The 15,699-nt window shown below is 33.9% G+C and overlaps 1 protein-coding gene and 1 long non-coding RNA gene across 2 annotated transcripts; both read left to right on the plus strand.

Annotated features, from left to right (window-relative positions):
• The first annotated feature begins 6,790 nt into the window (after positions 1-6,790).
• LOC133179441 (uncharacterized) lies at positions 6,791-8,139 on the plus strand. Its single transcript, XR_009720123.1, has 3 exons — positions 6,791-6,891; positions 7,154-7,430; positions 8,038-8,139. It is a non-coding gene; the product is annotated as an uncharacterized LOC133179441 (long non-coding RNA).
• Positions 8,140-8,531: 392 nt separating this feature from the next.
• Positions 8,532-10,684, plus strand: LOC133179284 (uncharacterized). Its single transcript, XM_061314072.1, has 4 exons — positions 8,532-8,579; positions 9,203-9,319; positions 9,732-10,349; positions 10,658-10,684. Exons 1-4 carry the CDS (start codon positions 8,532-8,534, stop codon positions 10,682-10,684), a joined length of 810 nt encoding a protein of 269 aa, XP_061170056.1.
• The last annotated feature ends 5,015 nt before the right edge of the window (positions 10,685-15,699 follow it).

Below are 15,699 nucleotides of genomic sequence, written 5' to 3' on the forward strand. Positions count from 1 at the left end.
ATTTAAATAAAAGTGCGGACTTTTTGGAGCTCAAAAATTTCAACTTTTTACAATGGGTTTATCTGTACATCGCAAAACCTTATTTTCGCAAGAAAGTGTTTTGACTTTTATAAACGAAACAATTTTGAAAAGAAATTTTGGCTTATACTTTTGTATAATTATAAACTTGAAGCAAACAGACACGCGTGAGAATAAAATTCGATCTCGCGTAATTATGTCAAAATAAAGTTCGTGCAAAATAAAATATTATTCACAGTATGGTAATCAGTGTTAAAAATTATAGGATGTACACGTGCGTCCATATCACTACTACTGTTTCAATCTCATTGTCTAAGCTTAGTTGCTACAATGTTATTTCATTAGACAATAATCTTGAAAAAAAACTCTTTCACAATGAATGTTAAATCACAACATGTTACTATTCTGCATACAATCACTTTTTCTATCAATATTTGAAACATATTTTCATTTTTTGCTTCCTTTGGGGGGGGGGGGGGCTTAAAAATTTCACTACAAGTATCTTTTCAAAAATCGATACTTAAGATGCTAGATATGAAAAAGGGTGAAGATAACGAACAGTAATCGTTCAGGTGCCTAGGAAGAGTAAGCATCCCCTGTTGTCCGGTCATATCCGCCGGAAGCCCTATGTATTAATCAAGTGGACGGAACATTCCGTAGTCAATTTAAATTTAGTATAAAAACAAAGGTCTAACATTTGGAAGGAAACAAGTCAGCCAAAATATGACCAAGTGCTAGGTTAAATTTGCTAACAAGGTCATTATAACGGCCATAGAATTTACGGAATGCTGACTTTAAACGAGGATGCTGAAATCCCTGTAACAATCAATTTATGCGCGAGAAGCCTCCCTCGCTTTAAAAAACCAGAAGTCTCTGTCGAGACTGTAGCTCTACTGGTTTGTACTTATAACAAAGGAAGAGAATAGTAGTACTTGGACCTGACACTTTGCAACAGCAATAAACGAATAATAATCCTTGTTTTACTCTCTTTTTGTTGCAAGATGAATTGCAATCAGACTAAAACTGTAGAAAGAGTAGCCTTTTAAAAAAAATTTTGAGAAACTTTGATTCTAGTTACCATGGCAACATCATTCATCAAAATCAAAAAAAGTAAAGACTATTATGTATCTCAGTGTAGTCTACTTGCATGCCATGTTACTTTAAAATCAGATCAAACTGTAGGCGAAGTAATATTTTGTTTGTTGCTTAACGTCCATCTCGAGAATTTTTCACTCATATGCAGACGCCACCACTTGCCGGTGGAGAGCTGCAAATTTTGACTTATGCTAGGCACTCAGGGCCATAGAGCAGTAAGAGATCTTTTTGTGCCAGCACCTACTGCGACATGGGACCTTGGTTTATACGGTCTTTCTCATCCGAAGGACCGGTCTCCATGTCCCACAGTGGGATTCGAACCCACGATGTAAGGATCAATTCCTTACTCTGCGACTCTAGAGCAAACGTTCTACCACTGCGGCACGCGGGTGACAAGTAATGTTTTGAAAGTATGTCAAATAAATTTCAGCTTTTTGTAATCATGGCAACACTTCACCGAAATCAAAAACCGATACACAGAATTATGTATCTTAGTGTAGTGTACTTGTGTGCCAAGTTATATTGAAATCAGACCAAAACTGTAGGAGGAGTAGCATTTTGAAAGTATTTCACAGAAATTTCTATTTTTAGTAACCATGGCAACACCGTTCACCGAAATCAAAAACCGACATACAGAATAATGTATCTTTGTGTAGTCTACTTATGTGCCAATTTATATTGAAATCAGACCAAAACTATGAGGAGTAGCATTTTGAAAAATTGTTTACAGACAGACGGACGACGGACAACTTACTATCGCATAATCTCTTCTGGTCTCTGACCAGTAGAGCTAAAAACAGGTCGTACTTAGAGCATGCTCTTGAGTAGCGAATAAGTTGGGATGCATAAACACCATATGCAGGTTATAGCGGAATATCACTACATAAATAAAGAAAGCTGACGATGGAAAAGCTGAAGTCATCTTGTTAGTCATACAATTTAGTTGTTAGTTGGCCTTTGTCGTCTACAGTCAGTAAAACATCCAAATATGAAGCAGATGTGGCAGACTCTGCGGTGTCTTTTATTTCAAGTTCACAGAGATAAATCGAGTCGACATATAAATAGAAATAACTATCGTTAATTGATAAAACGTCGCTGATATATCTGAATGCCGAGTTGAAGGCCACGACAAGTGTTTTTTTTTTCTTTTCATGTAGCAGTTTTTGAATAAATTCTGTTTCATACGAATATAAAGAAAGGTCGGCTAATAAAGGAGCACAATTAGTGCCCATTAGATTTCCAACAGTTTGTTCGAAGACTTCCTCTCCGAAGACTACAAAAATGTTGTCAATGAGGAACTCCAGCATCTTTATAATATCAATTTCAGAGTACTTGTGTGTAGAATCGGAGTGATTTTTAGCAAAGCACTTTTGTTGATGACCTATCACAAGATGTGAAAATTTCTGAGTTCCGTTTTTATTGAAGAAGCAGTTGTGTATGATATCAAAAAGCCTAGTTTTTAATGTATTGTGAGGATCTGTTGTATTATGTGTAGAAAAGTCGTAAATCTTGATATTGTAGACTTTTGAAAAATTTTGTGATTTCAAATTTTCTTAAAGTTGTTTAGAGTATTTGAGGATCCACATCTGATTTACACCACCTCTAGAGTACGCTGTAGCACAGTACGTCTGAAGTTTCTCCTTAACAGCAGATAATAATTTGGTGAGGAGTAAAGAATGGGGCTTGGTTGGGCAGCAATATATCTTGTTTCTAAGGATTAGGAATCCAGTGTAGGTAGGGTAGATGAACTCACCTTGGTTGACTGGAATGTTAAAAGTATGAAACACTGAAATGTGATTTGAAGAATTTCATCCTTGGAAAGTGAACTACGAGTATTTGTAGGATCTCCAGACGTAGAATTAAAACCAAGTTCTTCCAAATTACAATTTTATTAATGAGCCTTACAAACAAAGGCGATATTGTTAACAGCCTTGTCTGCTAGAACCAAAACATATTGTTCATGTATTCTCTCTAATTCAGTTATCACCTCCGATTTAGTGAAAACGGAAGGATAAATGGTTTGCATTTTGCCTTTGAATTTTCGTATATGATTCTTTAATATATTTTTAAAACATTTAATCCATTCTAACAGTGTTCAGGTTTTCTTTTTCATATTATTTCATCCCTTGGCATAATCTTCGACAGAATTCATAATAGAAATAAAGTTCTGTTGCCAATTGAAAGATAGAGGCTCGCTGTTTTAGAACGTTTACGATGATTGACGTTGGGTCTTCACTTTCAACTATATTTACATTACCAGTAAAGACGGGTAGAGTCAGAATTGTCTTCAGACACACGTGGGGGCTAAAGGAGCCTCTGCTGGGCAACATCCATAGAAACAAAAACTAGCTTGCATTCTGCAATTTCAAAGAAACCGAATACAGTGCAACTGTGATGAAGACATGATTTTTTATTGACGTAAGATAAAAGTGAACTAAAAGAGATATCCATGTACATATGTAAGTGGTTTATTGTATGATCGATGCCATTAACTACGCTTACGTCTAGGTGTATTGTGAAAAAGTCCCATCAAAATTACGTTGGCACATTGTGGGCTTGAAAGATTCTCTACATTTATCTAGTCGTTGCAAACCTACGGAAAGACCTTGCATAGTTCTCTGATACAGTATTCTTCTCGTTGTCTACGGAAAGCAGCACTAAAAGTTAAGACTGTTAGTTTGATGATATATTTTTCCCCCAAAACTCTAACGCCAGTCGTTTTATATGTGACATATGTCATTTTTCTCATGCTTTGAGTTGTTTGATAAAGGAAATAATCATTATAATTCGAAAACTTATTTCAATGTTTATTACATGAAATGCTATTTTAGGGTATGTTTATGTGAATACCTTAATCTACAAGAATGTAATATATGGGATACCTTTTCCTTTCAATCCCTGCACAGTCCCTCTGTGTAAATGGCCATCCTCCCATCTGGCTCTGACTCGTTCTCCAATTGTCTGAAAACAAAAATGAATATCATCAAGATATACCTCATAGAAGTACATTGATATTGTTTGTTGAATAATTTCCTCTTTGAATTCATTCCCTCTTTCCTTTCATTTAAAATGAATTTCTCTCATGTAACTTTAGCCCTGCTGCTCTTTAAAGACAATTTTTAAAAATGGTCTTCAGAGAACATTATTCCAAAATATTCTAATGTTAAACACTTGATCAATTATTGTGGCCCCACCATATACTCAGGGGCAATGTTTCAAGCTCCTCAGAATCTATGTATTATCAGGAAATATCCATATGGTTTTTTTTCAGTTGTAGTGGTTTTCCTATTTATTCTGATGTAATAATTTGAGCACCCATTCTTGCCTCACCCAACCCCCGGGAGCCATTATTTGACTTAAAATCAAAATTTTGCTGGAAGCTTGCAACATGTTTCATCTTTTTCTTGTCTGATGGTTTTTGAAATATTTTTTTTAAATTTAAGATGTTTTTCTATATATACCACTGTACAACTTTGATTCCCAGTTGTGTCCCTCCCTATCACGGGGATTTAAAAATTTAGAAATAACACCACCACAAAAACTCTTTCACTTAGTTAACCTTTTCTGGCCCAAGGTTTTTTACCCAGAGATATATTTTTAATGACCCCACCATTTTCCCTTTTTTTGATTATCTCCCCTAGAAAAGGGACGTTGCCTCTCATTTTACCCAATGATGCTGTGTAAAATAAATGGTGTAGTGGTTCGTAAGAAGACATAAACATGAAGGTAACAAATGAACAGACAGATACCAGACAAACAGTGAACAGGAATGCTCATCTGAGATTAAATTGGCATGGTTTGATCCTTCTAACATGAAGAACATGACAATGCTCATGGAGTTCAATGATAAATAAGATACTTACAAAGCGATACGCCTTTACTTCCTTCTTCCCTACGATATTGTCGTGCTAGTTTCCAAATCCAATATAATGCACCTTTACACCTTCCTTCCTCCCACCTTCCTTCTTTACGACTTTGGCCTTGTACCTTTGGAATGGATAAGATAATTATAAAAAAAAAATAATTAAGTTAAAAAAATCATACAAATAATATACAATGAAAATTCAAATTCAGTTTGATAATTTATGAAGTAGTTTAAGAAGAAATCTGATACACATCCTTTACCACATTGCTTAAAGAATCACTCAGATAAGCTAAATATGTGAAAATCAGTAAATCATCATTACCATTCTCCATCGTCTTGTGCCCAAACTGGCAATCCTGGCTGCAGATTAGAGAACTACAATGACAATAAATCCATTTTTAGAAATTCAGTTAGTTATGTAGTACATGTATTCAATGGAAGACAAAACACTAGGCCTGTGCTTAAACTAATGATACACACATATGTAAATTAGCTTTTGACGTTTTTGATTTCATATTGAGTATAAGAAACCATGTTTTAAAAACAATTATAGAGCAATTACAGAGGAAAGACCCCCCCCCCCCATTTTAGCTAAATTATTAGCATTATTTTACAAGTATGAAGATGTTCCAAGGCCAACCCCCTTCCCTAGTTCCCGTTGACACAGTCTTATTTCCCTTTGTTAATGTAAAGTAAATTTTTTTGTTGGCAAAAATATCAGGATGTACACCTCTTCCTGCATGTTTTTGATTGTCAAAGATTTTTCAATTAAGCATTTCCATTACATGCATCCTTCTCTTGATTGCTGCTATATGTCTCCAATGCATTATGTTTAACTCCCTTAAACCAAAATTTAAATAATTGCAAGTCTTGCTTTTCAATCTTACTGTTATTACTTCATTATTGGTGAAAAATCTGGCTCCATCAGTGCTTTCTTCCTCCTCTTCTTCTGCCACTAGTTGACATGCCTGTGAATCAAACTATTTGTGTAAATACTTTTAACACCCTACTTATTGCTACATTAATTTTTCCTTTGTTCCTTCAATATTGTGTAAAAATTTCAGTAAACTTTACTTCTGAACGTTTTTCCTCCAATCTGGAAAATGTATCCAGGAGAACTCTCTATCAAATAAAATGAATAAAAAAGTAAGAGATATTAAATTGCAAATAATAGGTAGAGTATGAGTTTTACTTAATATTTATTTTATTTTCATTGTGACATCTCAATCGTTAATTTCAAATTCAGTTGAAATCTAACTTTGATATCTTGAATACCATGGACTTGCAAAAGTGATTTAAGTTTCAAACAACTTGTTCTTAATGTATTTTTCCTTGGTATCCAAATAGTAGGATATTTTCTTTTTTCCATGCCCAACTGAGTATGATGCAATGAAATTTAACTGTGTATTTTTTAGATTACACTTTATGCTATGAGTTCTTCAATCATTTAGCCTCACTTTATAAAAAGTCCACATTTATAGAACAAATTTAAGTGTTACATGTACTTTTTATAAAATCTCTTATCAGTGAAAGTAATCTTTTTTTCTTTTTATAACATATTTATAATACACCACAATTCTCTGTCTATTGAATGAAAAATCACATACGTTTCTGTGTTCTGTTTCTTCTTAATTGGCACACTGTCTTCCCAGTATCCCTGCAGAGAGAAACACTTAAGCATTAAAGGAAAATCATCACTTCATGTAGTAAAAACAAATGGCACAGATGATATTTTATCTTCCTCTAGGACTTATAGTTACATTAAATATACAAATTATAGATCCATTTGAACATTTATAGTTAATGTTAATTGTGAATCATCGAAGTGCTGTATCATCAGAAAAGTGTGTTCTGGCTGGACGGTTTGTGTGTACTGAATGCTGGCGCTTAGTTCATGGAGTATCCAGATCAAGGTAAATTATTTTTTTTTTATTGTTTGTCTTTATAACAATACACCTGGGCTCCAAATTAATTGTTTGTGCTATTTAATATAACATTAGCATTAAAAAAGTAATTTGTTGAGACTGCTGAGTCACTTAGATGATATATCCCTGGTATTTGAAATATTAGGTTTTGAGAGAATGAACCAAAATCATTGGGATTTTATTGTTATACCTGCTTGTTAGTTTTAAGACTTGGAGATCATGGAAACTTAACATCAATTTCTTTCTTTAGATATTTTGAACAGAAGAAATCATCTTCACCCTCAGCAGATGGTAGAAAAGGGATGAAGTATGGCCACCAACGGTACTCCGAGTTGGCAAATTATTTGGAAAGTTTAGGCGGGAAACAAGGAGAGAAGCTCCCAGACAAACCGAAAATCACCCTTCCCACTTGCCTGACTCAGAAGAACACTTACGAGGAGTATGTTGCCAGCCACTCCAATCCATACTGTTTTAGGCATTTCCAGAGGGTCTGGAAGGAAAGGTTTCCAGACATGTGAGCATCAGAGGTAAGTTCCTTCAACATCTTGGTTAACTTATGTTGTGATTTTAAAAAATGTTCTTGCGAAAATATTCAAAATAATGTTGGATGAAATTATACAGTTAATGTATATCATTGAGGGAGTTGGAAAGATTCTAGTTCCCCAAGGCCAGGACTATTTCCTGAAACACAGCCTAGGGGAAATAGCCGGGGGGGGGGGGGCTCGAATCTTGCTAACTGTTTTATTATATCAATACAAAAGTTAAAAAAAGAGGATTCTGGATAACTGGGGATTAGTCCATCAACATATTATACAGATAGAAAAGTAAAATCTAGATTTAGAAGATTTTGGATAACCGGGAATTAGCTTCTGAAGCAGGGATTAGCTCATTTGAATAATGCATTGGTATTAGTCCATTTACAGCGAATTCAAGGGAAAACTCACATTCAGTAACCAAATTTTATACATAGTATTAGGTAGAAGTATTATCATAATAATGTTTACAAAATATTTCAGCAGTAAAAATAATGATGGCAAAAATGTTTGTATGATGATCACCAAGCAAAGGAATGATAACATAGTTTTTATCAATACTTTTATGGTCAGATTTACTTATGAATATCATCTATTTCAGAAAATCACCTTCACTGAGTGCAAACAATGTGCAATGATTCGCCAATTAAAGTCGCAACGACTGTCAAAGGAGCAGCTCCTCAAAGTTGAAGACCAAAAAGGGCACATTTGCTAGTGGCCAGGTACAATTTACTCATAATTTTAAAGATAACTTGAACTATTTTGTATATGTTAAATTTGAAACAGTTGGATATTTAAAAAATATTTTGTTTTGACCATGTACTAAGAAAAAGCATTTACAAAGTTAAATTATTAAATACTGAATTCTGAATTTTCTATTTTTCAATAATCTTTTGTTTTGTATACTGTACATAACATGGTTTAAGGAATGCGTCCCACCAAAACCAACATTCCTTGATAACAGATGCAATCAGATGAAGGAATACAAATTCTTATGAATTGATATGTTGTAGGATTGCCAGAGAGAAATATTACAAGCATTGTAAGAAGGCATTGGACTAGCCAGAAAAATATTTGTCGATGGTCATCGACATCATGGGCCAAGCTAAAACTAATCTCCCAAGATTCCCAACATACCATAAGGTAAACAGATTCCTATTCTTCGCTATCATTTTTATCTCCCCCTCTCCAAATAAAGATGTTATTTGTTTGAATTACCTTTTTATTTGAGCTCAGAGGGGGATAGGAACGGGGATAATAAAGAAATCATCATCTTCCTTGATGAGTTTTCATAAAATACAGCTATCAAAGACATTACAAATATATATATCTAAAATCTAAAACTAAATAGGTATAAACCCAAGCAAACAGTAGCATTAAGAATTATTCTTCTGTGCAGGGAGATGCCACCCTGACCTGTGACTGGTGTCCTAGCTCATGGACAGAAAGCAGCGAATGTCTTCACATGGACAGATAAGTTTGCTTGCGTCAGCAACATTACCATAAACTGCTTGCCGAAGGTTCTTGAGGATGTTTCTACGGTATGTGAACAGAAATCTCTTTACCCAAAGAAATGTATACTGGCTCTGATGAGCATTACAATTTTGAAACAGGAAATAATTAACCAAAATTAGTTGGAGTTAATTAGTTTATATTGACAATCATCAATTTAAAGTTATTCATTTTACTCCAATAAACATTTACATTGTCCTCCTCCAATACCAAAAGAAAATATTTATGCATTGACAAATTATGTCTCATTTCAGAACAAGTCACTTCCACTAACGTTGTACCTTCAAGCAGGCAACTCTGCGAAGGACAACAGGAATCATATCTTGATGGGATTCCTTGCAAACCTTGTGCAACGAGGCATATTTAAGAAGGTAAGAAACTAATTTATAGACCAAGTAAAATGACAAGTTATATCTTTTAATTTCATATTATGTTTTGAATCTAAAGGAAATAAAAATTGAATAACTGTTAGGTTAATACATTGAAAACAAGTTTCTAATAAACATGTTTTAATGTATACTAAGGTGTAAAATTGAAAAATATATATATCCTTTAAGCAGTCTGTAATTTTTAACTCAAAGTCTTAATTAATCAGTTGGTGGAAATGTAATTGCATCTACAAGTAAAATTGTTTTTCATTGTAGTATTTTGCACATCTTATGTCAGTATGAGAATAAGGTTCTGTCGTTGTCATTGTATATGCTTAAATTAGAAAAGAAAAGAATGTTTAAGGTTCTATCTAAATAGGTATATCAGTGTTACTTTTCTTTTACTTCCTTTCAGATCAAGTTTCTCATGGTGGGCCATACCCATGAAGATGTCGACCAGATGTTCTCCAGATTGTCTGTACATTTATCTAGGATGGCAGTACCAACTCTCTCAAGACTCCAGGAATTGGTGCAGGAAGCATACAGTCCTATACCAGTACACCACCTTGACAATCTTTGGGATTACAGGCAGCTGGGGATCCAGGCACCTGTCCATCTGAATGGCCACAGCACCCCCCACACTTTTAGATTTACAAAGGTCGAAGATGATGTCCAGATGTCGTATAAGGAATGGCCAATGAAGTCCACCACCTACCAATCGATTACAGTCAATGACCTGGCTAAGGCATTTGATGGTGAACCAGATCCCATTCAGCAAGTCACAGACAAAGGGGAGAGGGTGTTTCTTGCGATGGAAGAAGATTTGAGGAAATGGAGAGATGGTGGAAAGCTCAGTGATGGCCATGTGAGCTGGTGGCGGGAACACCTTCAAAGGGAAAGAAGATTTCCTATCCCAATGATCCCAAGGGCCAACTCCTTTGAACCTCATTTGAGAGTCCACGACAACACTGTTTCACTGCCTGCTATGGAGGTTCTAGACAACCACATTTCCAGTCTCAGGAAACAGTCACAGGTATGTTAGTTGTTTTTCGTTCTTATTATGTAGTTTGTTTGGGTATATGGATAATTCAGTTCTTACAACCAGCATTTAAGTATCATTGCAAGGTAATGATTAATTTTATCTAAAATGATTTCATTAAATTTAGAAGAGAGAGAGAAAATAACTTGCATAATTGGCTGAAATGCATCACACATTTTCTGCAGGCAAATGCTTCAGGCTTAATGAAGGAAAAATGAAGAGGCCAATTTTAATATGTTCAAGTAGAGCTGAATGAAAGAAATATCTTCATTTTTATTAATTTGTTTTTCTTATATTTGTAGATAAAAGTTGTGAAGAGACGAAGATGAAGATCAAGCGTTATCGTGCCATGAGGCTATGAGAGGCATGAGATTATGAACAATTAGCTCTGAGACAAGAAATGGCTTTCTTAAGATACTTATTTAAGAAAAACTTTGTTAAAATTTTTGTCAACTTTTGATTGAAAACTTTTTGAAAGTGAATTGAGGGTAGACTTTACTTTACCGGTCCCCAGATTCGCAAGATCCGCGCGCTCATTGCACTATGACGTAAGACTGACGTCACTCAACTGATTAGGGTTGGTTTTGCACATTTTTCGACTGGTTAGGGTTAGTCTTGCACTCACCTGAAAGATTAGGGTTAGTCCTTCCATAAGTTTTCAACTGATTAGGGTTAGTCTCGCATCCATCCGAGAGATTAGGGTTAGTCCTCGCACATGGGTTAGTCTAGCATCCTCATGGGAGATTTGGGTTAGTCCTCGCATACCATCCGAGAGATTAGGGTTAGTGTCTTGTTCTTTTAGATTAATTAAGAAATTCAGTTGCATCTGTATTTTTTGCAAGATCTTAATTCAGCTTCAACGACATCTCGTTGGTTTGTTTACATGAAAAAAAAATGGCTAAGTACAAAAGAAACGACACTAAGCATGCGCCGCACGCGCTCCGTTCACAATTATTTTGTGTCTCCTTTTCACTGAATAAACAATAGTTATTACTTTTTTCAGAGAACGAGGTTAAAAACTTCGTTTAAAAACGAAGTTTTAAACTAAACTTTTAACCGTAGAATTCGATTTTGGGGTCAAAAAGGCTTAAAACCTCATATTTTTAATTTTTTTCGATCGCTCACGCGATCTCATATATATTGAAGTCGCCTACGGCGACACTATATTTTAGGGCGTTTTTCTGGGGACCGGTAAAGTAAAGTCGTTCCTGAATTGATGTTAAATATTTTTGCACAAGTTGTTGAATATATCAATACATCTTTTGTATATATTTTATATATATTTAAGTGTATATTGAACATGCATTGATAAAGAGGAAAAAAGGGGGAAGGGTCTCCTTGAGATTTTCAGTCAATATGTTTAAGCAAAAACAGATGACCTTTGAGACCCCTTTCATTATTTTTTCAGGGCCTTTCTAAAATATAATTTGTATTGCTATGCAAGTCAAATATTTTTTAGTCAAATTTTCATTCTATGAATGAACTCCATCTCTTTTAAATTCCTAGATTTGTCATTGTTGAATTAAATCATTAACATTGGCTGGAAAGAGATCCGATGTAAATAGCCTATTTGTTTTCCTTGATCACAATGAATGGTAGAATTACATGATTATACTAAAAAGGCTAATGAATGTTCTGTATATTTTAATTTTTTAAATAATATAATTTTGTATGTCAGCTGAAGATCTAAAAATTTGTATTTTGAGAATAAAATCTACTTCGTTGCATTATACAACCTATTACATGTATACTGATTTAAGCCGGTTATAGCTACTGAAAGAAAAAATGATAACTTAGAATTATCAGCTCCTTCAAACATTATACATATGAACATGCAAATATTAATGTTTTCCACAAAAAAGTACATGCTTTTCAAGCATATTTTGAAGTTGCAAATATATGATAGATATGTGAGGAAAATGGCATGAAAATATTTCCAAGCTCGCCTGAGGCAAAAGCTCAAGTGAACTTTGCCGATTGAAGGGTGTTTAGCATCCCTTTGTTGTTTGTACACTTTTCAAATTCTTCTCAAGAATCATTTTGGCCAGTTTCAATCTTGCTTAAGGCTTCCTTAGGTGAGGGAGATTCAGGTTTGTTAAAAGCAAGGGTCGCACTCTTTTTCAAGGGAGGTAATTAAGAATTGGTGAAAAAAATGTCATCTTTTAAAAATCTCATCATGCCACCATGTATTGGGCCAGAAAATATGATACTTATACGTAAGCTTTATTAATAATGTAGGTTTAAGTTTGTTCAAATCATGACCCCCAGGAGTAGAGTGGGACAAGAATTGGCAATCAAAGTTATGCATGGGAATTTAAAGGATGAATCTTTAATTATCTTCTCAAGAACAACAAAGCCACAATTAGGCATATTTATGTAGAAGCTTTCTCAGGTAGTGTAGATTTAACAGCACAATTGGCATTTAAATTTAGGAAAAATCTTTTTAAAAACAAATAAGTCATGGTTAGTTATGCTCACATGGAAGCATCCTAGGGCAGTGTTAATTTATTTTTGTTCAAGTCAAGATTCCCTCCCCTAGGCCTGCCCCTTAGTCTTGGTGGGGAGGGGGCCATATATATTTAAACTTTTCAAAACTGCATTGATTTCTGCTTTTCTGCGACCAAAGTGAGCGATGTGGCCCATAGAGCTCTCATCATTAAAAGGCAAATATGCAAGGTCATTGTGGATCTACATTGTACATTTTTTAGAGCTATAACATTCCCTGGCATTCATGATATATTTGATTCAGATGCCTTTTTTCAAGAAATTGCTATCCAATGAGAATCCAGTATATAATTCCTATGACCTGTTCTCATTCATGTTTTGTAATAATTAACTGCAGACTCTAATGTGTCCCAACAGACATCCTAAAAAATGTTTTATCATTGTGATAAAAAGATGCATGACTCCAATTATTTGATTTGCAGATGCATCTGAAACCCCCCATGATATATAATATTCCTGAATTACACATAGTAGAGAACTCTTTATATTTCATTAAACATTCTGAATGAATTAGGACTGTTTTCCATTGTAGCTGACATAAACATTTTACTTTTGAATATATCATTTTTATAGGTGAATTTTATTGTCACTACCTTAAAAACTAAGAGTGAACATGATTTTTTTGTATTTTAAACTTTTGTTACAATTGTGCATCTGTGTTTGTTAAATATGTTACATGTGTCTCTGTGGTAATTTGAAATCAATTATATTCTATATAATATCATAAATATTAAAATTCAATGAAATAATTATGTGGTTGGTTATTTTTTAATTTCATTTAAATTGACTCAGATAATCTACAGGAGCATTATCTGTGTAAGTGATAGCAAACTAATTTTTTTTTCTTCAAAACCTCCAAATTGCAAGGGAATTTAATATAAATGTTAAAATTGCTGACTGCATTTAGTTAAGGCCATCTTTGAAAAATTGTTTGGTTGCTCTCTTAAGACCGACTGACTAAAAATGACCCAATTCAAACCTTTTTTTAACCGCCAGGAAGCAAAAAAATTGTTGCATTCTTGAAAATTTTAATGATTTTGAAAATTCAGCATTGATGTTGACGTTTTCTAGAGAAAAAAAACTTGTTCAACTACCTACTGACGCACATTTTTCATCATAAGTTTGGAGAAGGCAATCAAACATTATTTAAAGTTGGTCTAACCTAATTTGACTGCTCTAGATTAATGAAAAGCTCGATGCATAAAACTGCGGAAAAAAATCATACATTAAAATATGGTCCAGTAGTTTAAATTCGCTCATTCTTTTTCAGAGTTGAGCAGTTAATTAAGAGCTTTGTATTGATAAGTATCCTTAAGCCAATATTTGGATTTTATATGTCATAATTACATATTTATTTAGTAGAAATATAATTTTACCCTTTAGCAAGCATGAAAATACACTGTTTACATGTACTAAATATATAATGTATAAAAAAAGCTTTCTTCATTATTGTTTGCATTCAGTGGTATTTTACCCATATTAATATTCACAGCAACAAAACAAAATATTTTAGTTTATTCTCAATTTGTATATGCATAACTTTTTGTTCCGATCGGGTTCGAAATTCAGAAAATGGGGACATGTGGCTATGGTCAAGCTTGGACAGCATGAACTCATTGAACTGGGAATGATGAATCGTATAATTGTTGTTATGCTAGTGAAAGTAACTAAAAAAGTATCTGATTTGTGATTTTGCTATCTATACATTGAAACTCAGGGAAAAAATCAAACTTGTCTGGAACAAAGATAAATGAAATTTAGGCCAGGGGAAATTCGAACTGCTTTTTCGACACTGTCTTTTCAACTGTCAAATTAGTTATTTGTTTGTTAAAAGTAATTATATATAGTAAGTAAAGCTAAGAATAAAATAAACAGTTAATCATGTAATGGATTAAAACATATTGATCATAGTTGAAATTTCCGCTAGTCTTTATTTGCTTTATCATATACTAGAGATAGACAATAGTAATGGATAGTACAAGTTTGGCTTTCCAGAAAGCCTGAAATGTCATCTCTTTGGCTTCATTAATGTCACAGAATAAACAGTGGAATGTTGCATTATTTCCTCAGCTATTACAGGCAGTAGTATCGCTTTTGAAAACCAGAAGTCTCTGATGAGACTGTAGCTCTACTGGTCTGTACATATACATGTAACAAAGAAAAAGTAGCACTTGCATTTGAAACTTTGCAACATGCAGCAATAAATAGAATTATGTATCTTAATATAGTCTACTTGTGTGCCAAGTTCAATTGAAATCAAATAAAAAACTGTAGGAGGAGTAGCGTTTAAAAATTGAGATCAAATAAATACTGTAGGAGGAGTAGCGTTTTAACAGAAATTCACAGAAATTTCTATTTTTAGTAACCATGGCAACACCGTTCATCGAAATCAAAAAGCTCTGAATTATGTATCTTAGTGTAGTCTATTGTGTGCCAAGTTATTTTGAAATCAGACCAAAACTGTACGAGGAGTTTCGTTTTGAAGGAATTTCAAAGAAATTTCTATTTTTTTTAACCATGGCAACATCGTTCATCAAAAACCGATGCACTAAATTATGTATCTTAATAGAGTGTACTTGTATGCCAAATCATATTGAAATCAGACACAGACATAATGAAATCAGACCAAAACTGTGGGAGGAGTAGCATTTTAAAGGAATCTCAAAGAAATTTCTATATTTAGTAACCATGGCAGCACCGTTCATCGAAATAAAAAACCGATGCACTTAATTATGTATCTTAGTGTAGTCTACTTGTGTGATAAGTTATATTGAACTCAGACCAAAACTGTAGGAGGAGTAGCGTTTTAAAGGAATTTCACAGAAATTTCTATTTTAAG

This window comes from Saccostrea echinata, unplaced genomic scaffold (assembly GCF_033153115.1).
Source record: "Saccostrea echinata isolate AGI-Se365-2 ecotype Australia unplaced genomic scaffold, CSIRO_AGI_Sech_v1 ptg000004l, whole genome shotgun sequence".
Classification (NCBI taxonomy): Eukaryota; Metazoa; Mollusca; class Bivalvia; order Ostreida; family Ostreidae; genus Saccostrea; species Saccostrea echinata.